This window comes from Mobula hypostoma, chromosome X2, assembly GCF_963921235.1.
Source record: "Mobula hypostoma chromosome X2, sMobHyp1.1, whole genome shotgun sequence".
In the NCBI taxonomy this organism is placed as follows: domain Eukaryota; kingdom Metazoa; phylum Chordata; class Chondrichthyes; order Myliobatiformes; family Myliobatidae; genus Mobula; species Mobula hypostoma.
The window spans coordinates 23,479,940-23,505,015 of NC_086129.1; the positions used below are offsets into that span (position 1 = coordinate 23,479,940).

Here is a 25,076-nt window from a genome sequence, read left to right on the forward strand (position 1 = left end):
GAAAAAAGCACCAGTCATGCAAACAATAACATTCTGAACCAAACTGAGTCCTCAGATCCGAAACCCGGAGCAGCCCAGAGTAGGCCCAAAGCCTCGTTTATTAGTTTATCATATTAGCAGGCATGGAGCACAGCAGCCGGGGCAGACTTCATAGTTTCAGCACCGTGGAGAGAAAATTGACCATCGTGGAGAGTGAGCAAAATCTGCCCTCACTTCGGATCCCGATGCCCTGTCTTTTCAGTTTATTTGGGTCTGCATTTAAATTGATCAAACAACAGAACAACAAAAGGCTCCAGCACCCTGGAGACAGGAGTAACATCATGGAGAGCAAGTGAAATCGGCTCTCACCTCCGATCTGGGCTGGTGTTCAAATTGTCTAAATAACAGATCATACCTCGCACTAGGACCTGGTTACTGTGAAGGTCTCGGGGCCTAGACCACACCGCCCAGCAACTCGCTCCGGGCCCAGATTTCGCTACCCATCCTGAAGCCACTCACAAGCTCTTCAAATCAACTTGGCACCCAGAGCGATCCAACCTCACACCTGGACCAGTTGTATGGGCATCGGTACTCTGCCCCAACTTCTCCTCTACGAATGGCTCACTCTATCTGCATCAATTCTACAATACACTATCTTGGCTCATCCCCCGAACTTGCCTCGCCATCTCTCGTCCCCTCACTGTTTGCGGCAATAATTTAACATAATTTACTTCAGAAAAGATGTTTTTAGTCGAATGTCTTGCCTTTTAAAAAAAAACGACCAGTGAGCTGTCGCACACGTTCGGTAGCACTATCTTAACCGGAAGTAAATATTCACTGTAATAAAAGTTACAACTGGTTTTTTTGTTACTAATTCCATTCTTTCAAGATGGTCCAGCATAGGACACCGCTCCGAGAACTATAGTGATGTCTTCTGGCTGACTTCCAACAATAATTTCTCATTGTACAAAGTACAACCATTCTGCCAGAGCTACTTGCTGCAACACTTAGTCATTTGTGGTCTTATTGTCAAAGGAAATACTCTCAACTCATCTCCAGAATTCAGCCTATCAAAGTAGGCACTGGTGAGCATGCTATTGTTGTACTAATGTTGTATGGATACAATATTGTCAATGACCGTTTCCATCACTTTGCTGAAAGTTGAGAGTAGATTGATTAGGCAGATAAATTAAGTGTGTTCAGATTTTGTGAACAGGACATACCTAGGCAATATTCCCACTGTAAGGTCAGAATCAGAGTCAGATTTAATATCACTGGCATATGTTGTGAAATATGTTGTTTTGCAGCAGCAGTACATTGCAATACATCATAAAAACTATAAATTACAATAAGTCTGTATGTATAAAAATAAATTAATTAAGTAGTGCAAAAAGAGAGGGAAAAAATAGTGAGGTTGTGTTCATGGGTTCATTGTCCATTCAGGAAATCTGATGGTGGAGAGGAAGAAGCTGTTCTTGAAACGTTGAGCGTGTGTCTTCGGGCTCCTATACCTCCTCCTTGATGGTAGCAATGAGAAGAGGGTATGTCCTGAGTGATGGGGCTCCTTAATGATGGATGCCACCTTTTTGAAGTATGGCCTTTTGAAGATGTCCTTGATGTTGGGGTGGCTGTTGGGGTGGCTAGTGCTTATGTTGGAACTGGCTGAGTTTACATCTTTCTGCAGCTTTTTCCAATCCTGTGCAGTGACCCCTCCATGTCAGACACTGATGCAACCAGTTAGAATCCTCTCCACAGTACATCTGTAGAAATTTGCAAGTGTCTTTGGTGATATAACAAGCCTCCTCAAGCTACTGATGAAATGTAGCCACCCTCATGCCTTCTTTGTAATTGCATCAATATGTTGGGCCCAGGATAGATCCTCAAAGATGTTGACTTCCAGGAACTTGAAATTGCTCACTCTTTCCAATTCTGATCCCTCGATGAGAACTGGTGTGTGTTCCCACAACTTGCCCTTCCTGAAGTCTATGATCAATTCCTTTGTCTTACTGACATTGAGTGCAACATTATTGCTGCGACACCAAATCAGCTGATCTATCTCACTCCTCTATACCTCCTCGTCATCATCTGAAATTCTGCCAACAATAGTTCTGTCATCAGCAAACTTATAGATGGCATTTGAGCTGTGCCCAGCCACACGGAAGTGAGTGTAGAGACAGTAGAATAGTGGGCTAAGCACCCATCCTTGAGGTGCGGCAGTGCTGCTTGTCAGCGTGATGTTATTTCCAATATGCACAGACTGTGGTCTCCTGGTGAGGAAGTCAAGTACCCAGTTGCAGAGGGAGCTACAGAGGCTCAGGTTTTGGAGCTTTTTGATTAGAACTGAGGGGTATGATTGTGTTGAACACTAAGATGTAATCAATGAACAGCAGCCTGATATAGGTTATTACCATTGTCCAGGTGATCCAAGGCCAAGTGGAGAGCCAGTGAGATTGCATTTGCCGTAGATCTATTGTGGCGATAGGCAAACTGCAGCGCGTCCGGATGCTTGCTTAGGCAGGAATTGATTCTGACCATGACCAACCTCTCAAAGCACTTCATCACAGTAGATGTGTGTGCCAATGGGCGACAGTCATTGAAGCAGCTCACTCTGTTCTTCTTGAGCACTGGTATGATTGTTGCCCTTTTGAAGCAGGTGGAAACCTCTGGCAGCAGTGAGAAATTGAAGATGTCCTTGAACACTCCCACCATTTAGCTGGCACAGGTTTTCAGAGCCCTACCAGGTATACCATCAGGGCCACCCTCTTGAAAGATGTTCTGATGTCGGCCTCTGAGACAGCGATCACAAGGTCTCCAGATGCTGCAGGGATTTGCAAAGATGTAGTTTTGTTCTTCTTTTCAAAGCGGGCATAAAAGGCATTGAGCCCATCTCGCAATGAAGCATCACAGCTATTCATGATGATGGATTTCACTTTGTAGGAAGTAATGGCCTGCAAACCCTGCCAGAGTTGACATGTATCCGATTCCATCTCTAACCTCAATTGCAAATGTTTTTTCACTCTTAAGATAGCCTTCCGTAGGTTGTACTTGGAATTCTTGTATATTTCTGGATCACCGGTCTTGAATGCCACAGATCTAGCCCTCAGCAGACTACGAATCTCCTGGCTCATCCACAGCTTTTGGTTTGGGTATGCTTGGTACGCTCTTGAAGGCACACACTTCATCACTGTCTTGATGAGGATGGCGACAACTGCGGCGTACTCATTTAGACTCAGAGATGAATTTCTGAATATTATCCAGTCCACCGACTTAAAGCAGTCCTGTTCTTTGCGCCCCTTACTATACCTTCTTGGTTCTCACAACTGGTGCTGCTGTCTCTTTAGGCTCTGCCTGTATGCTGGGAGAAGTACCGTCAGGTGATTGGACTTTCCAAAGTGTGGGTGTGGGATAGCATGGTAAGCGTTCTTGATGGTGGTGTAAGTGTGTTGGTTCCTCTGGTTCCATAGGTGACAAGTTGATAGTAGAAGTTCACTTCTTCAAGCTGGTCTGGTTGAAATTTCCCACAATGATTGAGAAGGCATTAGGGTGCTCTGTTTCTTGCCTGCTGATTACGTTACTCAGTTCCTCCAGAGCCTGCCTGACGTTGGCCTGAAGTGGAATGTACACCACTACCAGGATGATGGTGGAAAACTCCCTCAGCAGAGAAAAAAATAGAAGACAATTGACCGCTAGATGTTCCACATCAGGTGAGCAGGACTGAGACACGAATAGTTAATCATAAAGCATACTCCACCTCCCCTACCTTTAAAAGACTGAGATGTCCTGTCTTTGCAGAGAATGTTGAAGCCTTTGGGCTGCAGCACTGCCTGCAAAATGCTGGGTGTGAGCCACATTTCCGTAAAGTACACAGAAGTCCCCGATGTCTCTCTGGGACAGCCTTCTTACTCTGAGGTCTTCAATTTTATTTTCTAGAGACTGTACATTTGCCAGCAGGATAGTCAGGAGCAGAAGTCTAAAGCTTCTGTGTTTCAAACGAATTTGTAGTGTCCCCGCTTCCTCAAAGAGGAACTACACTCGTGACCAGAGCCTGCATCCAAGGTTTGTCAATTTTGCATATTGATAGATTTTTTAAACATCTTAAAATGATGCTGCTTACTGAAAACCCCATGGCTGTGACTGTGGATTTCAGCTGTAGCGGCAAAACCAAACAACTGCCACTGCTTGCAACCCCAGACAGATTTGGTATACTTGCATGACATGCCCCCAGTTCCAATGGTTGCTCCAAATGATTATTTCAGAAGCTGAATCCTTTATTCGATCCTTTACTAGCAATTAGCATACAATCCTGAAGCAATGAAACTTAAGCATACCCTACCCAAGTGAATACCTAAATGATATTCAGCTTATTCAGCGGTCAAAAAAGATATGACTGTCACCAGTCCCAAGCTACAAACTGCCACGAAATAAGCAAGAGTATGTAACTTATTCTCTTCGTTTTTACCACACCCCCACTCACATGACAAGTTACCATAAATGTAATAAACACGCACACAGAATACCAAGCAGAAAGAGAACAGATACATGGCTCTCAAAAGTCCTACATGGAAATATTTGATGATTCCCATTGGAGCTCCATGCAAACAGTCGCCATTTAATGACACCATCTTGAAACAAATACTGGTTTATCGCTGTACTGGAAAAGCCTAACTACAGGGGCAGCTACATCTGGAGCAAAGATCTTCAATTGGATGTTGTTTGGCTCCAAAGCCTCTGTTGTTTCCAGTGCCCTGGGGCTCCTGATATAAAGGGGCAGCATGGTAGCGTAGCGGTTAGCATAAAGCTATTACAACGCCAGCGACCCAAGTTCAATTCCACCATTGTCTATAAACAGTTTGTATGTTGTCCCGTGAATGCATAGGTTTCCTCCAGTACTCTGGTTTCCTCCCAAAGTCCAAAGACATATGGGTTAGCGGGTTAATTGGTCACATGAGTGTAACTGGGCAGCACGGGGTCGTTGGGCTGGAAGGGCCTGTTACTGTGCTGAATCTCTAAATAAAATGTGAAGAGAATTGAACTGGCTTAAGACTAGCTTCTTTAAGTGATGATCTCAGGAGGAATTGGCCATGCATCTTCCAGTTAGTAACTGTGGTTGACAATGGCTACGGATCTCTAAAATGAATCATTAACTTTGTTCCTCTTTCCACTGATGGTGCCCAAGTGTTTCCAGCATTTTCAGTTGTAACTTGAGTCTTGTTTCAAGGTGGGCTCTGCAGCGGGTGGGGATGTTTGCGGAACTATTTAACTCTCTAGCGCCATTCCCAACTGGTTGTGGCTGGACTGCAGAACTTTAACTTGATGCATTGGTTGAGAGATAACTGTGTTCTGTTTTTGGCAATAGCCCAAATTTTCAGACTCCCCCCCGCAACACCAATCGTAGAAAATTGGAAACAAAGTAACAGTAGTTTTAATAAAGAACAACAGCTTAGAGACATATTGTTATGTTTCCCCTCTCACTGTGAAATGGGTCACCTCTTTTTCCCTTATTAGGGAGGGAAAGAGCCTGTGGTATGTTGAATTACCGGGTGAATGAGTAGTCTTTTGGTTACCGCAAGTCTGTGTCTTTATTGATGCTTTGCCACATGCTTGAGTGCTCCGGGGGGGGGGGGGGCGCTGACGCTTTTTTTGTTGGTGGGGAAGGGGGATCGTTGCTTTGTTGCTGCTTATGCATGGCTGAGGGGAGCTGGGGAGGGGGCTTTGGGGTTTTAACATTTAACTGTCATTTATTCTTTGGGGCACTCCTCTGTTTTCGTGGATGGTTGTGAAGAAAAAGAATTTCAGGATGTATATTGTATACATTTCTCTGACATTAAATGTACCTTTGAAACCTTAGCCACAAGATAATATAGAATTCTATAAATCTTTCGTCACAAAATAATACAACATTCCATTCACAAAAGCAACAGAAAGTCTGATGTCCTTTATCTACTAACCTGGAGTTTAGAAGAATGAAGGGGGAATCTCATTGAAACCAATTGAACACTGAAAGGCCTAGATAGAGTGGATGTGAAGAGAACGCTTCCGTTGGTGGGGGAGTCTAGGACCAAAGGGCACAGCCTCAAAATAGAAGGGTGTCCCTTTTGAACAGAGGAAGAATTTTCTTCACTAGAGCGTGGTGAATCTATGGAATTCATTGCCACAGATGGCTGTGGAGGACAAATCATTGGGAATATTTAAAGCGGAGGTTGACAGGTTCTTGATTATTAAGTGCGTCAAGGGTTACAGGCAGAAGGCAGGAGAATGGGGTTGAAGTGAATAATTCATAATCCATGATGGAATGGGGAAGCAGATTCGTTGGGCCAAATGGCCTGCTCTGTCTTATGGTCTGTGGTCTAACCTTTTCTAATTTGAACTACACATTTACTTCAGACGCAATATCCTTGGAAAGAGGCCGACACTGCCACTGAATTTCTTCAAGCCACTTCAACAAAAGAATAAAGCCACTTTCCCCCTCTATTCATTGATATTATTCTTTCATCTCTTTCCCACCCTGACATCAACATTTTGAAAATGTGGCTCAGAATTACTTCATTGTGGGCAATTAGGATAGGTAATAAAACTATCCTTATTTACCATGGTAACATCCAGGAATAAATCCAAAGCTAGTATCACAAACTGCAACAGTGAATGCTGTAATCATATGTTATAATTATGTTTACTATTACTCTAATGAGTAGAATAATCACCCTTTACAAATCACCCACAGAGGGTTGCTACGGATGGTTACCAATTGAATTGTTTAAGTGGTAAATGTAGGTGCACAAACGTGTTGAACTTTGGATAATTCATATGAAAGGAGGCTCCTAAGCCACCCAAAACAAAACATACCTGAAACTGCTGATGGATAAATAGTTTTAGTACTGTCAAACTCCCCATTTTTAGGAGGACCTGACAGCAAGTTAAATTAAGTTACTTACCCAGAATATCCCTCCATTCCAAGCACAGCACTGCACAATCCTGTTTGCTATTCGGGGCTCACTGGAACACAGAAGCAAGGTGCTCTTCATTAGTTGTGAGAGTCTTTCGTCCTGCAGACAGGCCTACATATCTACATGGCCCTGGTATATCATTCAGAACATAAACATTTCAATAGAGGAGGCTACTCAAACTATATCTCTGTTAGTTCTCTGAATGCAGCTGCTCAGTCTCACTGCATTTATTTGTTCCCCATTTTGATCTTTATATTTAATTTCAATCTTCTTTGCCAGCACCGTAACCAAGTTTGTTTTTAGCAAAGTATTCCAAATCTTTACTTCAATCAGAATTCCTTGTAGCCTCTCCATATCCCTGTAATTTGTGGCACATTGTTACCAGCCCAGGGCTGCTCATCAAATTCCCAGCGCCCACTCCAACATCTTCACTGTAGCTGCCTTTCCCCTGCATGACTCAGCCTTGAAGCTTATCTGCACTTCTCACCTAATGGAAAAGGCAAGTTGCTAACCACTGTTATTCTGAAATGGATGAGTAGCACGGGATCCTAGAATGCTAGCTTATATGCAGGTATCACACTTCTACTGCCACAGTGCCCTCAGCTCCCACTTTATCATTTTAATTCAATCACCCCATGTTCCAATTAGGTATTATCTTAAAGTAGTATTTAATTCACTTAAGAATCATCAGCAGGCCTAGAAGACTAGTGCGCCTCCAGGGTTCCAGGATTTTGTGGCTCTGGAGGTGGGCAGACTTAAGGTCGCTGTTGCTGCCTGGTGCGCCATGGGAGACGGAAAATCGTAAGCAGTGAGCTGGCTGCTGACTGTGTGCCCAGAGACCTGAGTTCTTTGGGCACAGAGCTTGGAAGAAGGATGCAACAGAAATTTAACACCATAAATCGGTGACTTGTTTGTTATATCTCCCTCCTCACTGTGAAACGGGGACACCTCTTTTTCCCTTATTGGGGAGGGGGGGAGAGGGATAAACTGTGGTATGTCGAATTACCAGGCATATGAGTAGTCTTTGGAGTATTGCAAGTCTGTGTCTTTATTGATGCTTTGCTGCACACTTGAGTGCTCAGTGGGGGACGCCGATGCTTGTTTTGCTGGTGGGGGAAGGGGGGGGTCATTGCTTTGCAGCTGCTTATATGTGGGAGGGGGGAGCTGGAGGAACTTTGGGGTTTTAACACTTAACTGTCATTCATTCTTTGGGGCATTCCTTTGTTTTCGTGGATGTTTGCAAAGAAAAGGAATTTCAGGATGTATATTGTATACATCTCTCTGACATTAAATGCACCTATTGAACCTATTGAATTGAACTTGTGCATTAAATGACACATTGTAATAAATGGAAGAAATTACATTTCTCTGATATTGATGTATTTAGACAGCAACTCAATGCATAAAAGCATGTATACATGGTCAAGAGGTTGTGTAATTGTTCAAACCAAACATCAGAATGGGGGAGAAATGTGATCTAAGTGACTTTGACCGTGGAATAAATGATGGTGCCAGACGGGGTGGTTTGAGTACGTCAGAAATTGCAAATTCTCCAGGGATTTTCACACACAACTTTGTCTAGAGTTTACAGAGGATGATGCAATAAAACATCCTGTGAGTGGCAGTTCTGTGATCGAAAACGCCTTGTTAATGAGAGAGGTCAGAGGAGAATGGCCAGACTGGTTCAAGCTGACAGGAAGGCGACAGTAACTCAACTAACCACACATTACAACAGTGATGTACAGAAGAGCACTTCTGAACACACATGACAAAACTTGAAGTGAATAGGCTACAGCAGCAGAAGACCCCATCGGGTTCCTCTCCTGTAGCTCATAAAATGGCCATTGAGTGCATACCTTGAGGAGCTTTTGTCTCTTCTTTAATGAGAGACAAAATCAATTTGATGACTAACATTAACCCTCAACAACAGTTGATTAGGTCTAAACTGACTCTGTGAAAAAGAAGTGGAACTCACCTCTAGGGACACACAATTTATTAATCCCAGTGATTGTGAAGTCAGGTCATTTACATTTCAACTGACACATTAGTTAAAAGCATCCTCGTTAATTAACTGTTCAAAATTTTTGTTTTGTTTTATGACAATCTCCTCGGATATTTTGATAATGATGTACCCGTCTTGTTCAGATGGTTAGTTATGTTACTATTCTCATGGAATTTGTCAGTTCTTTTATCTGCATTTTCCCCAGTGTTACTTTTTAACCAACACATCATTTAACAATTACCCACTTTAAATATATTCATACCTTTGAGAAAATGTTTAAAAACAATTAATAGCTCATGAAAGTAAATCATGGTGTTATCCTTTTAACAATTCCAAATGACTGAATCAAGTCAGTTCCTGCCAGTACCAATGCTCCACTAAGACCATATTTCTCATTCTGTTATTGATAGCTATTCATTTTCTCCTTCTCATCAACAGCATTTCATGAAATGCATTCATTGCCAAGAAATGTTTTACTTAAGGTATGTATTTTATTCTGCTTCTCAACACAAGGGCTTTCAAGCTTTATATCCATGCCACATCTTTCACAAGACCATAGGCACATTAGCACATTCTCTTTAAATTTTTAATTCAGCAACTTACATTTAGATTTTTTTTAATTAACCTAAATTATCCTTTGTGACTTCTACATTCTTTCAAGCTTGCTCTCATCTCTGTTAAAAAAAAAATCATGTAAGCGTGTGCAGCAAAACTGCAGAGAAATGTGCAATTTCTACCCAGTTAAAGAAAGATGAAGTTCACATTTCTACTCTTATTGCACTTGTTTGACGGATACATCAACACAAAACTCTGGTACTTTAGTATATTCAATCCCTCAAACTTGCATACCTCTCCACATTTTATATTTTAATAGCCTTGGTAACAGTTAGCCAGTGGTTACTCACTTCTCTTCCCTCTTCTCTTCTATTTGAGCTCTGCGGTGTGCCAATGCACTACGTTGCTCTTTCTTCTTTCTTTGTTCTTCTCGCTTCTGGTGAATTCGTTCATCAAGCTTCGAAATTGTTCGTATTCCAAAGACAGAATCCCCTATCCCCTGAAGGAAAAAGCAGGTGGGATAGGAGAGTTCTTAACCTTTTATTACTTCTGTCCTTAATGAGGAAGCCTTTCATATTAAAGACAATGATGTTAGATGTATCTTGTGGTGGATCAACATGACACTGTGGCACCCAGGCATGAGAAGCTGAGCTGAAGATGCCAATAATTAACTCAGCAATTTGCAACTGACATAAATTGAGGAACTGTGATTATCTGAATGGAAACTGATAAATATTAAAAATCCAGGAAAATAAGCATAAACTGATATATACAATTATGTACATTATAATTTTTAACAACTACTTTGGTTCTGATCTTCACTTCCTTCAAATATTTTGGCCACCTTAAAATTCCTACTCAGAGTGGCAGTGTGGTAACATTACCAGACTAGTATTCAGAGACATGGTCTCTGCACATAAGAACTTTCAATTTTTAAATTCAATTAATCTGAAATCTAAAATAGTTGATATCAGTAAATGTACTAATGAAAGTACCAAATTGTCACAAGAGCTTACTTGGGTCAAATGTGCCCTTTAATGAAGGAAATTTAGCTTAAAATCATCTGGCAAGCTACTCAGATGCAACCAGCAGTGTTCACATCCCTATCAAATAAACTCCAATGAAGGAGTTACATGAGAACCAGAATTGCTTCAGGTTTGACCTGCATCAGCAGATTGAACGTGGAAACCAAAAATAACAGAAAAGGAATTAAAATTAGGATGTGAAACTCAGCTGGGTGAAGACAAGATTAGGAACATTTGTGACAGCTTAGTGAAAAAATTCGAAGTCTTTCTCGGGGTCAAAATGGGCAGAATAGCTGTTCATTTAGTCAGATTCAGCACACATTTGAGACTTGAGCACATATCATCGTCATGGAGTTGGACAGAACAGAATCAGGCTCTTTGGTCCACTGTATCAATGCCATCCCAATGCCCATCGATTAGAATCCCACTTGCCTGCATTCATTCCATATTCCTCTATGCTTTGCTAAATCAAGTGTTTATCCAGCTGCCTCTTAAATCTTGTTACTGTTCATACCTTTACCGCCTCCTTTGCTAGCTCATCCCTGACACCAACTAGTCTTTGTATGAAAAATATACCCTTAAGGCCCTCTTTAAGCCAACACTTTACTGCATTTCTGAGAGTGCCGTTTCTCAAATAAGATGTCAACTAAGGGCCTATATGCTTCATCAGATGGACGTGAAAGATGCTGTTAAATAGGTTCTCTGTTGTCTTGGCTAATATTCCTCTTTTTTAGCAACAGCAAAATAGAGCTCAAATGGTCAATTTCATTAATGTGACCATGTCGTATCCTCTGGTTCCTGCATTTGACTATGGTGTCGCATAGTTAAGTACAGCAGCCAGAGGCTTTATTCCAAAATAATTCATTAATTATGTGGCATACCAAGTATATAAATTGTACTGTAATTTCTAGCTCCACTTGTGCACAAAATGGATCTAAACACATCCCACTGCAAGATATCGTAGTTTGCTCAAAAATAGCCTTTGTTGTAAATTTAACACATATCTAAAATGGCAGTTACCCAAGTTAAATAAATCTACAATAATGATCGTGACTGTGAAACTATGAAGTTGTCACCAAAACTTATTGGTTTCCAGTGCCCTCTACAGAAGGTTACCTGCTGTTTGCTCAGTCTGGCCTATATATAAGCAGACTCACAGCAATGTAAAACCAGAAAAGGTTGGAAATACTTAGCACGTCCAACAGTATCAGCAGAAAGAGAGACTGAAGATGCAACCTGACTACTGACTGTTTCTAGCATTTTACTTTTTTTTAAATTTACTTCAAATTTCCAGCATTTGCAGTTTCTTTTCTGATCTTCACCTACATTAAAGTGGCTTGTAACTTCCCCCAAATGATTGATCAAACTATTGAGTGGTTAAGAGAATTTTTACCACTATTTCTTCAAGGACAATTGTGGGTGAGTAATACACCCAATGAAAACATAATCTATGTCAAGTCTGAAGATTTGACTGTGTGGAATTTTCTTCTGGACATGGTATCTCAGAATAGGTCTAACTTAATAGAGGACACCCACCTTCACAACATCCAGAAGGAATGTCCTGACACTATCCGCCATGGCCAGAGGAGCATCAACTGTACACCACAGCAAAAGCACCTTCACAGCAGGATTTCATCATGGGAGCTTGCTGTCTTTTCTGCCATCTGATGAGAGGATATCAATGGATGAATCAGACAAATCACAGACAAAGAATGAGTAGCTGGAGAAAGAAGGGTAACACGTATTAAAAGTAAATTTATTCAGCTGACTTTTCAGGCATTTCTACCTATACTATGCAGAAGTTTGGAAGGGCAATAATAGATCTCATCTGACTTTGTTTGGAAGCACCTTGTTTGTCAGACTCAGCTCAATCACCAAAGCTTGTAAACAAAGCCCTTTGATGATTGCAGCAATATCACCATTTTTGCACATAAAACTGTGGTTTGATTTTCTTTTGATCTGACAAAACATGTTTAAAAGATCGGCATTTTGATTTTTCAGCACATTTGCAATGGCAACCACAGTATTTCTTTAAGAATGCAATTTACAAGTGTCGATAACTTACAAATGCATAACATCCAAGTGTCTGTGGATGCGCAGTTACAATACCTTCTTTATTGAAAGTTAATTGTTGGAAGTGATCGGGCAGGGAATGCCCGGGAGAGACAAATACTGCAGCAATGAATCAACAGGTTTCATTATTATTAAATGATACATCAGTTCTATTTCCCTTATGAAAGAAATAGTATTCCTTCAGGTAAATTTTACTAAGTGAAAGAAAGAAAGGCGCTGTAATTGCCTGAAGGCTTTTCAATTTTTACCAAACATTGATAGTATCTGAAAATACAGTCACATCTGAACTGAATATATAACCTGAAAAATTAAATCACAGGGGCCTATAAAGCAAGGGAAGTCCCCATCACATTATGCTGTGACAATGACAGGAATTCCAGCTGCTACTAACACACCCATTGGACTATCAGTTGGAGACAAAGTACTCTTGCAAAACAAATCTCTTTTCATGTTTGAAAATAATCAAATTCTTCAACAGCAAGAATTAAGCAATGTTAGCAAATTACTGACTCATACACCATGGTTATAGTTTTAATTAACAACTAAATAGACTAAGCTGCAATGGAGGGTGGTATCAGTGTGGATGGAGAATCTTTTCTGAGCGAGTTTGGTTTTCAGGTGGAAAGGTAATGTTGCCCAAGCCTAAATGTGCTCTAATTTTTGGCATCAGGACTATGGGCCACCAACAGTACCCTAGAATGCTGCCAAATGAGTGGCACAGTTGTGGGATTTCCAAATAGAAATACAAACATTTTCCATCACGTGCTGGTTATCAATTCTGATAGTACATAACGCTTGAGCTAGGGGGAGGTGCAGTGACTTAATTAAATAAATTCCATTCACATCACCACAAGATGGGTCTCTATATAATCTCTAACTACTATCCTACTGATTTGGTTCAGCTCATTTTAATTTACTTTTCAGTCAGAATCAGTCCATTGAATCCATGCTTCCTTATATGGATGGAGCCTGTACTATGAGGTCACTTTAAGATCGGCTTACTCATTGGACTTTAGAAGAATGAGAGGTTAAAGATTCAGGACTCAGGAGGACTCTCAACAAATATTGATTCCAAGTGGGTGGGGGTGGGAAATTAGTGCTTTCTCTGGCTGAACAGCTTACAATTAGCAGATGCTATCTCACAATCAGGTGGCTTAGCACCCCCCCCCACCCCCGGATCAGGATCACGTGAAGCCATGGGAGCAAGTGGTGGATGGACGTTTGACCAGCTGGTGAACATCTCAAGTCCTGGTTATGCGATTATTGATGTCAGGCAGACAATCTCTGAAGAGTATTGATAATGGTTGGGGTCAAGTCAAGTCAAATTTATTTATATAGCACATTTTTAAAAACCCCAAGTTGACCAAAGTGCTGTACAGATCACAGCAGAATAGCTAAAATTACAAATACGAGAAACACAGACATTGCCAATAAGGCAAACAGCTTATAGGCACAAAAGAAACAACACAAGGGCCTAGGCACAAGCCAAAAATCGGCCACTTCAGGAGGATTCAAACGCTAGTGAATAAAAGTAAGATTTCAGCCTGGATTTAAAAGAGACAATGGAGCTTGCTTTGTAAAGACACTGCCCAAAGAAGGCAAAGGTAAACCACTTCTGCAGAAACAGAAACATTTGCCAAGACCAATCATGGTCAAGACCCTGATCACCTACATCATACAACATGGCACATAATGATGATACCTCACAATAAAAGATCACATATTTAGGACTGAAATAAATTCGATATACAGATGATTGCAATATTTGGAATTCTTTACCACCAACAATGGATATTCAGTTAAAAAGTGAACAATTAAAAATCAGAAAATAGAGAGACCTGGTAGAAAACTGGACAGGACACAGACAGATTCAGCAACTGTCTTATTGAATAGCAAAGTAAACTCACAGTGTGACCTATCCTACTGTATTTCCCTCACATTCCAAAGGAAAATTACAGCACAACTATGCACAAAGTCAGGGCCACTCGGACAATGACAATTGATTTGTCTCCTTGTTTGCAAGTTCCATTGTTTTTTCAATTATGATGTAATGGTAATTTGGTGTCATGTGTCACATAACAACTTTTCGCTCAATGTCAGCAAAGCAAAAGAGCTGGTCATTGACTTCAGAAAGAGTGGCAGTGCACATTCCCGTTTACATCAACAGTATTGAGGTCATGAGGGTTAAAAACTTCAAGTTTCTAGGAGTGAACATCGCCAGTACCTGTCCTGGTCCAACCACGTGGATGCCACAGCCAACAAAGCTCACCAGCACCTCTACTTTCTCAGAAGGCTAAAGAAATTTGATATGTCCCCTTTGACCTTCACCAATATAATTTTAATCACACCTTATCCAGATGTATCACAGCTTGGTATGATAACTGCTCTGCCTGTCACTGCAAGAAACTACAGAGTTGTGGATACAGCTTCGCACATTGCAGAAGCTAGTCTCTCCTCCATGGATGCTACATGTGCTTCACTGCCTCAGTAAAGTAGTCATCATTATCAGTAACCCCACTCACCCCAAACATTCTCTCTTCTTCCCCCTCCCACTGGGCAAAAGCCTGAAAGCACATACCACTATCCCACTGTTAAAAGATGATTGAACAAGTACAATGAGAAGGACTCTTGACCTGAAAATCTACCTCAGTATGACTTTCCATCTTATTGTCTACCTGTACTGCACTCTCTCTGTAACTGTAACATGTTATTCTGCACTCTGTTATTGCTTTACCTTGTACTATCCCACTACACTGTTATAACGAATTGATCTGTATGAACAATATACAAGACTAGATAATAATCAAGTGTACTAATTGTAAGGACTCGATGCTTGATGAGACTTTAAAAAGTGAAATTTAGAACTTTAAAAAGTGGAATTGAGATTGTAATAATTATAGAAAGCAGGCAGGTCCAAGGCTCAACATTTTGCCTTTACAAAGTCAAGTGATTGCAAGGTGGTGTCACAGCTGAAGGAGAACAGATTTTCTGAGGCACCTTTTTCAAATTTCTTTGCAATCAGGAATATTTAACAAAATATTTAAATAAGTGATAAACACAGATGAGCTGTTTTCAAACTGGTTGAAGTTGTGTGACAGCATGGAAACTAAGAGGTTAAAGTGATTCACCAAAATGTTTCCTCCCCCCACCCCACTCCAAAACTGCTCCATCCAAAATTAAAGTCAAATGAAATATGCAAAACGTTATAAATCAATACAATTGCACAATGGGTTTATCAACACATGGAATATTCTACACGGGTATGGTAATAAACCCTTGTGACATTTATAGCCATGTGGCCCAATGTATCTTTGTGGCTCTTTACCAGAGTAACAGAAATCATCACTATTTTGTTCCTGAACAGCATTAACCCATGATGCATCTTCAATATTTTCCTGCCTCAGCAAGAGTGACTCTTCCCAATAAAAAGATGTTCATGAATACTTTGCATACTTTTAAGGCTTATTGCCACATTCAATATTCAGCAATCAAGTAGTTTATAGAATTCTGTATGATTTTGAGATACATCCTAGGATGTGCTGGGATACATCATCAGTAATGGAACCTGGGGTCATCAGGTGTTCGGCTTTTTCAAAATCAGACACCCTTGCCCAGACCATCCAGGGCTGATTAGGCCCTGGCTAGTGTCCCAGCAGCAGTGATCCATAGATCACATTTCTTGATCCGTAACCATCAGCAGCCTCTGTGACAGTCCTGATGGCTCTTTACTTTGCAGCACTGCAATGCCATGGAGAGAGTAGGTCCTGCAGAGTGAGCAGCCAGCAAAACCTCTACACCCCACCTCTAAAGGCTCACAACTTAGCCTCCACCCCTGTCTCTGGCACTGCTCTACCAGCTCCTGGGATTCAGCCTTGTTATGCTCAAAACTGCTCCAATGCTTCCTCAATCTGGTCTTCCCAAGGGACCATTAGTTCTTCCATGACCACCTGCTTCGAGGTTTCTGACAGAATGACCATGTCAGGCCTCAGTGATGATAAAGCGACAAAGTCAGGGAAGATTGACTTTCAGTTGCCAGTCAGATGCTGTGGTGAGCAAGCCTGCTGGTGATCTGCGCTGAGGCTGTGGTTGGTCTCCAGCTTTGACAAAGGCTATGGGCTTTCTGGGTTGGTGAAGTTTACTGTTATTAATGGCTGAGGAGATATTTTCTGCCACTGCCTTCAGCACCTGGTCATAGCACTAGCAGTAGCAGCCTTTTCCCAGGGCTTTTGGGCAGCTGCTGACGATGTGTTCCAGGGTCACTCTGCCAGGGCAGAAAAGACAGCGTGGTGTTTTGTGTTTGCCCCAAACAAAAAGTTTCACTCGATTAGGCAGGACGTCATACACAGCCTGGATCGTGAATTGGATGCGCAGGGGTTCTGCCTGCCAGATGCTGAACCAGGATATTGTCTACTTCAGCACATCCTTCCACCCTGCCCAAGCTCCCTGCTGCCCCATTCTTATTATCCTGGTGGTACACACTTCCTTGACAGCTGCTTGCACCTCTTCCTGGACCAGTTTGTTGTCTGTCCCTGCCCTGGGCCCTGACAAAGTGGGTTGAAGGGAAGCTACCCAGCCCTGACTGACCAGACACCACTGTCCCTACCAGATTCCTGTGCCTCAGACATGACTCAGCCACCTCCACTGTGTCCTGCGTGCCTACTGTCGAGACCTTGGGGTCATTGGAATCTCTGTACAGCAGCAATTCTCTTGTAAGGGAACCAATGAGCTACTGAAGGAAAGCTATAGTTTATTCCTCTTCCCGTACAGAGCAATGCTGGTCAGGCTATGTGGGAGGCCCAGCCATTTTTTGAAGGTAGCCATTGATCTTTCTTTCAAGAGCCTCAACTGTTGACATGGGTTTCTCACACACTAGCATTGGCCAGAGGATGCGAAAGAGGATGCCATGCTGGTAGATCCAGGCCTTGAATTTGCCAGGTAGGCCTGTCTTGTCCACACTGGTCAGCCAGACTGCTAACTCCTTGGTGGTCTTCTGGATAGCAGCTGTATCTCTTAGGCTGCAATCAAAGACCTTCCCCAGGCACTTGACTGGTTTCTCAGAGATGGATGGGAAAGCAACACCATCCAAGGAGAAACAGAATTTGTCCATGCCTGCCTTCTTTAACAACAGAGACCATGATTTCTCTGGCTTAAAGTTCATCCTTGCCCATGCGATGAGCCTTTCTACCCCCTAGAGTAGGGGTCGCCAACCCATCAATTGCAATCGACTGGTTGATCTTTGAGACTTTCCCAGTAGATCCCGAAAAAAATCAAAAATAAATACACAAATACTGTTCTTAATGTGAGCATTATAAAAATAAGTAATACTAATTAGGATAATGGTAATATAGCAATACTTTTGCTACAAAGCTGTTTGTAAAGAGAGATTATTTCCGGATTGCGGGGGTTTAGTTCCATTCTTTCTGCCCAGTGCGCAAGTGTGTAGCTCCCCGCCATGAACTGCGTTTTCAGCGTAGCCTGTGCTGCATCAAAGTGACCAATTAAATTAGATATGCAGTGGTCCCCAACCACCGGGCCGCGAAGAACGCAGCGGTACAGCAGTGGCCAGAACGCACCCAGCACATCTTTAAGAAAAGAGCCAAAATAAACAAGCTAATTAATTAGGTGCCGCCCAGCACGTAAATGTCGGCCCAGGTCAGAGGTGATTGCCGACTGCGTCTCCTCTGATCTGGGCCGACAGTTATGTGCTGGGCGGCACCTAATTAATTAGCTTGTTTATTTCGGCTTTTTTTCTTAAAGGTGTCCTGGGTGCGTTCCGGCCACTGCTGTACCGCTGCATTCTTCATGGCCCGGAGGTTGGGGACCACTGGATAAGAGTACAGACTGTTGCAAACATCAATATACGTCACTCGCTCGTGATATCCTGATAGCATGGCGGAGGCTCCACGAAAGGCGGCGAAAACGTACAAACTCCATCCAGAATGGGAAGAGGAATTTCTGTTTACCTTGGTGAAAGACAAGTGTGAATGTATGTTGTGCCACCAAACACAAGCACTGACTAAAAGAGGGAATTTGGAGCGGCACCACAACACCAACCACCAGAAATTTAAAGACACCTACCCGCCCAAAGAGCGCAATTTGTGCCAGGAAAGTTGAGGAGGTGAAATCAGGGTTGGAGGCCCAGCAATCGTTCTTCACAAAACATGCTGCTCAAAATAAGACTGCTATTGAAGCATCATTTCGTGTAAGCCACCTTTTGGCTAAACACAAGAAGCCTTTTACAGATGGCGATTTATTCAAGGAAGCAATGGTCATTACCACAGAGACTGTTCTTAATGACTTTAAAAACAAAAACGACATCACAACCGCAATACATAATATACCACTTGGCCCTGCAACAGTGACAAGGAGGGTAGAGTCACTGTCAGAGGACATGGATATTTTTCACTACAGTTCGATGAATCCCTGGATGTAATGCAAACAGCTCAGCTTGTTGTATTTGTCAGAATGGCTTTCCAGAATTTTACAACGAAGGAGGACTTCCTCACTCTTTTGCAATTAAAGGTGAGAACGAGAGGTGAGGATATTTACAATGAGTTTAAAAAATATGTCCGTGAAAATTACAACCCCATTCATAAACTGGTGGCAATTACTACTGATGGAGCCCCAGCAATGTGTGGTGTGCGTGTTAGTTTTATAGCACTAAAAGTCAGTGCCTACTTCAGGTCAACTTATTTATGCGAAATTGCATTTTCACAGATGAAAATTATTAAATCTATGTACAGGAGCTGTCTTACTGACAGACACCTCTCAGACTGGCTGTCTGTAGTTATGAGCCAAATTTCAGGGAACTAGCAATAAGTATTCAGCCCCAGTCATCACACTGAGTGCAACAGTCAATTTTTATTCATTTATTTTTTGTGTTGAAATAAAATTAAATAATGAAACTTAGAATTAAAGGTGTGAAGTATTGTAATATTCTTAAAGAAAGATGTGCTAGTTGCAGTGTTTTCTTGTTTGAATTAATTTGAAAGTTTGACAAAAGTATTTTGTGTAATTCAAATACAATTAGCCCAAATTAAAGGCCTCAAATTGGAAGTACAATCTGAGCTGTTTTTTCTCCAAACGATTTAGTAGGTAGATCTCGCCTTTCACTAAGGTCGAGGTAGGGGATCTTGGGCTTAAAAAGGTTGGTGACCACTGCACTAGAGGATCCATCTACTGCCTGGGACTGATATAGCTGTCACCAGGAGGTCATCCATGAAGACTCTGGGGGCTGCCACATGCCTCATGCCTGTCTTCTACCCTCCACTTTGGCTGCCTTGACCAGCACATTCATGATCAGGGAGAAGAGGATCACTGAGATTGTACAATCAGTTATAATACCCTTCCTGAGCCACTGTCAGCCTGATGTGGTCATTCCTGAAGAGACTCTCAAACTTCCCATAGTAGTCCAAGCTGAGATCCTTTATCTTCCTCGGACCATAACGTTGGCTCAACATGATCTCCACCAGCTTATGTAGTGATGACCTGTACAACAAATAAACTCTTCTTGGGCTCCCAGCTGGGTACCGGTATCGATTTTAACCTATCTTTCAATGACAAACTCTGCCAACTTCATCAGGGGTGATGCCTGGGCATGTCTTGTCTGGCAGTATTTATACCTCCGTCATCCATCCCTCCTGATTAGTTAGTCCTCATCCAATCAGTTTTCCGCTGTCCCACCTTGTTTACAATCGAATTCCAGTTCTTTTTAGAGTGAGACCTACGCCTTTATTAAAATTATTTTCCTCTAGTTTTATTTCAAAGACTTCCTTCACCAGGCGGTCCCAAAGCTCTGGTTGCTCTGACTGCTTCCTGGATCTCCTTCCAGTTGGCCTCTTTGCCACTGAACTCAACCACAGGAGGAGAAGGATTTACTAGGGTGCTATGGTGTCTTAGCTCCCGCTCCCTCTCGGAGTTGCTGAGGGAGTTCTGAAGGCGAAGATCCATCTCTTGTTTGGAGTATGCAAGGTGACCACCATGCTTCTGTCCTAGCAACACACAAAAAATACTGAAGGAACTCAGCAGGTCAGGCAGCATCTATGGAAATGAATAAACAGTCTACGTTTCAGGGCAAGATCCTTCATCTTTCTTGCAGCTGCTTGGTGAATAGATAGGGATTCACAACGAAGGCAGCTTGGCAAACGGTGGTGTCTCTTCTTCACTTGCCCCTCTCCCTCTAGACTGGGAGCTCTTGACGTAGCTTGTGCATTTTGGCTGTCCTACGGTTCATCATGTAGGGGGTTTTGCTGACTTTCTTCCCCACTAGGTCAAATCTCTCAGTAACAAAGCTGACAACGATAGTTGACATGGTCTGGAGTCGTCTACCGACATCTACCTTGGCTGCTGCTTAATGATATGGACTATGTCCTCTTTAAACTACAGCCACTCCCTCCAATGGCATGCTGGAGGCCTGGGGTGGGAGTTTCCGGTACTTGGAGGTTCCGGGCATTGTGGGATGACTCCAGGCCAGGCTCCTCCTGCATCTCACCAGCTGCTTTACTCTCTCCTGCTTCAGGCATTTCATCTTGGCCTGCTGTCTTTGTAGCTGTAATGCTGAATGCAATATATGCTTTCCTGATTCTCAAAAATATCTACACATACGCAACAGAGTTACTAAAGCAACAGACACTAATTTATTTTACAAGTATAGCTTCCATTTGACAAAATGAAATGACTATTTGAGCAAAGCATGAACAGGAGAAATCAATTTTTTAGTTAGGAAGATCTGAGCCAGGGGCATAACAAGCATTTACAACCAATAACAGCTGTACATATCCAGATTACAGAAGGGAAGGTGCATGCTGTCTTGAGGCAAACTAGGATGGAGAAGTCCTCAGAGCCTGACAAGATGTCCCCTCACACCTTATGGAAGGCTAGTGCAGAAATTGCAGGGGCTCTGTCAAAGGTATTTAAAATATCCTTAGCTAAGATGAGGTGCCGGAGAACTGGAGGATATAGCTTATATTACTCTGTAGTTCACGAAAGGCTCTAAGAATAAGCCCGAAATTACAGGCCAATGAGCCTGATGTCAGTAGTGGGTAAAGTATTGGAAGGCATTTTAAGGGACAGGATAAATAAGTATTTGAACAGATAGGGCCTGATTAGGGATAGTCAACATGTCTTTGTGTGTGCTGGGTTGTGTCAAACCAACCATATAGTTTTTTGAGGAGGTTACCAGAAGAGTTGATGAAGAAAAGGCAGTGGACATGGACTTTAGTCAGGCCGTTGACAAAGTTCCGCATGGAAGGCTGGTTCAGAAGTTTTAGTTGCTTGGCATTCAAGATGAAATATTCAAGTGCATTCAACATTGACTTAGCTGGAGAAATCAGAGTGGTAATAGATGGTTCCCTCTCTCACTGGAGGTGCTGGGTCCATTGTTGTTTGTCATCTATATCAACGATCTGGATGATAATATGATTAACTGGATCAGCAAATTTGAAGATGACACCAAGATTAGGCAGCAAGGAAGGCTATTAAAGCTTGCAGCAGGATCTGGACCAGCTGGAAAATTGAGCTGAAAAATGGCAGGTGGGATTTAATGCAGACAATAGTGAGGTGTTGCACTTTGGGAGAACAAACCAGGGTAGGGTATACACAGTGAACAGCAAGGCACTGAGGAATGTGGTAGAACAGAGGGACCTGGAAATATTGATCCAGAAATCCATGAAAGTGGTGTTATAGGTATATAGGGTTGTCAAGAGAGCTTTTGGCACATTAGCCTTCATAAAGGATGTAGCCAAGACTTGAGGACCCAAGTTAAAGGGAAAGGTTGAATAGGTTAGGATTTCATTCTCTGGAGCGTAGGAGAATGAGGGGTGATTTGATAAAGGCATACAAAATTATGAGTGGCATAGGGTAAATGCAAGCAAGCTTTTCCAACTGAGGTTCGATGAGACTAGAACTATAGGTTAAGGGTGAAACAGTCAGTACAGACTGGCAATATCATCTCCTCCACAATCTCCATCAGCACAGATGCACAAGGCTGTGTGCTTAGCCCCCTGATCTACTCACTTTATTCTTAATGACTTTGAGGTTAAATGTAGCTCCAATGCCATATTTAAGTTTGCTGGCAACACCACTGTTGTTGGCAAAATCAAAGGTGGTGACAAATTAGCATATAGGAGGGAGACTGAAAATCTAGTTGAATGGTGCCACAACAACCACTCACTCAACGTCAGCAAAACTAAAGAGCTGATTTAGAAGGAAGGAATCAAGGTTTCATGAGCCAGTCCTCATTAGGGGATTGGAGGTGGAAAGTGTCAGTAACTTTAAACTCCTCGCTGTTATCATATCAGAGGATCTGTCCTGGGACAAGCTCGCATGTGCCATTTCAACGAAGGCACAGCAGCACCTCTATTTTCTTGGAAGTTTTCGCGGATTCTGCATGTCATCTAAAACTCTGACAAACTTCTCTAGATGCACAGTGGAGGGGATCCGGACTGGTTGCATCACGGCCTGATATGGAAACACCAGCCCCCAAGAACAAAAAAACCAACAAAAAGTGGTGGATACAGTCCATCAGAGGGAAAGACCTCTCCACTACTGAGCACAAGGAGCACTACCACAAGAAAGCAGCAGCCATCGGGAAGAAGGTAGAGGAGCCTTCAGTTCCACACTACCAGGTTCAGGAACAGTTATTACCCTTCAACCATCAGGGTCTGAAACCAGTGTGGATAACGTCACTCACCTCAAAATTGAGTTGATTCCACAGCCTACGGACTCTCTTTCAAAGACTCTACAATTGATGCTCTCACTTTCATTATTTATTTAACTGAAATTAATTATTTATTATTTTTGTTTTGTATTTGCAAAGTTTGTCTTCTTTTGCACACTGGCTGTCATTCTTTGTGTACTTTTTCCATTGAGTCTATTGTGCATCTTTTTTTCTGCTGTAAATGCTTGCAAAAAAATTAATCTCAGGATAGTATATGGTGACATTTACATACTTTGATAATGAATTTACCTTGAAATTTGAAATATTTGAGGGGGACCCTCGGAGGAACTTCTTCACTTAGAAGTGCAAGTGGATGTGGGCTTAACTGCAACATTTGAGGGAAGTTTGGATAAGTATGTGGATAAGAGTGTGGAGGGCTATGGTCCAGGTGTGGATCAAAAGAACGACACAGTTCAGCACAAATTAGATGAACTGAAGGCCTATGTCTATGCTGCAGTGCTCTATGACACTATAAATGACACTGAGCACCCACAATATACCAATACCACTGCATGGTTCTGGCAAACCCTGTTTCAGTTGAAGAATTTAGTCACTGCAACACTGATCTAAGAAACTTAGGCAATTTTAACCATGGGCCATAATATTAAATTTCATTTTTACTAAGATATACTCTTATACCATGTACAAAAATATGCATTTTATTAAACTGCGTTAATTTAAAAACTCCATCAGACCCCATCTGCTTTCCAAACATCGAAGCCAAAGCACAAGAATTCTACCACTTTGTACAAAAGATGACACACCATCGCACCCTCAACAACATTAAAAGCGGTTCACAAATAACAATGGGCACCTCAATACTGTTCTGCCAGGGTTCTGATCTGTTTCATGTCGCTTCTCTGACGAAACATAATTCTTTTACACCAGTGAAACGAGCAGACGCCTCTTTCTCACATCTAAATATTTTAAAAATTACGTTTAAATCCTATTTCTAACCCTCTCCCCTTCGGAATAATTTAACTAGCTGCTCTCCCTCCCTCAACCAACCATAGTAGCCGTTGTTTAAGATGTAAATAAATAAATGTACAGAAGGAATGAAAAGGCAGAGCAAGGGGGGTAGATCACAACCCTGAAAGGTGCCTGAGAGAGAGAGAGAGAGGACAATGACCCGAGCACCAGCCGCGAACCCCCGCCCCTGATTCCACCAGTGACTAAATACACAACCTGTATGCACCAATCCTCTTAATAATACTCTCCTCTACCCTCACATCCTTAAACCGTCCACTTGACCTCGTACCGCCAGTTAAACGGATAAATACTCACTCATTTCCCGCAGGTCGAGAGCTTTTCACTCAAGGCCTGATCAGTATCCATTTCCGCGCGTGCGCATAGAGCACACAACGGGAAATGTAGTTATACGCCTACACATCCCAGCATGCAACCCAAAGGCAGCCGCAGCTTCGGTTAAAGTGAAACTACAGAGCCCGGCTTCCATTTCGCTGGCTGAAAAAAAAGGTGGTGAAAGGCTGGGGTATGAATGACAGGTGTGCAGGGAATAGTGAAATATGTTTCCGCGTTGTTGTTAATGCTGGTCAGCTTCACAAAGCTGAGGGCTCCAAGTGGGGAATTCTCTCCATATTTTACTTACAAAGGTGTTTGTACTTGGGTATATGACTTCATTTAGAGCAATACAAAGATAAAAGGGAAATTTGTATGGTTCAAAAAGTTGGAGGCCGCAGCCCAAGTTCCAAATTTATTATTTCCTAAAATAAGTGAATCCAGCTGTTTATCTTTCCCTTCTGTTCTTAAACCTATGCAGT

The 25,076-nt window shown here is 42.2% G+C and overlaps 1 protein-coding gene across 3 annotated transcripts in view; it reads right to left on the reverse strand.

The window, feature by feature from the left end:
• Window positions 1–24,651, reverse strand: part of ei24 (EI24 autophagy associated transmembrane protein) — a 50,763-nt gene extending 26,112 nt beyond the window's left edge. For 2 of the 3 annotated variants that reach the window (XM_063038630.1, XM_063038628.1), the window contains exons 1-4: window positions 24,580–24,651; window positions 12,042–12,169; window positions 9,831–9,979; window positions 6,912–6,972 (exon numbers count right to left, since the gene is read on the reverse strand). In XM_063038630.1, the coding sequence (XP_062894700.1) occupies window positions 6,912–6,972; window positions 9,831–9,979; window positions 12,042–12,083 (252 nt within the window). In that variant the 5' untranslated portion in view covers window positions 12,084–12,169; window positions 24,580–24,651. Of the gene's footprint in view, window positions 1–6,911; window positions 6,973–9,830; window positions 9,980–12,041; window positions 12,226–24,579 lie in introns of all 3 variants that reach the window. The other variant, XM_063038629.1, reaches the window with a different exon arrangement.
• Window positions 24,652–25,076: the final 425 nt, after the last annotated feature.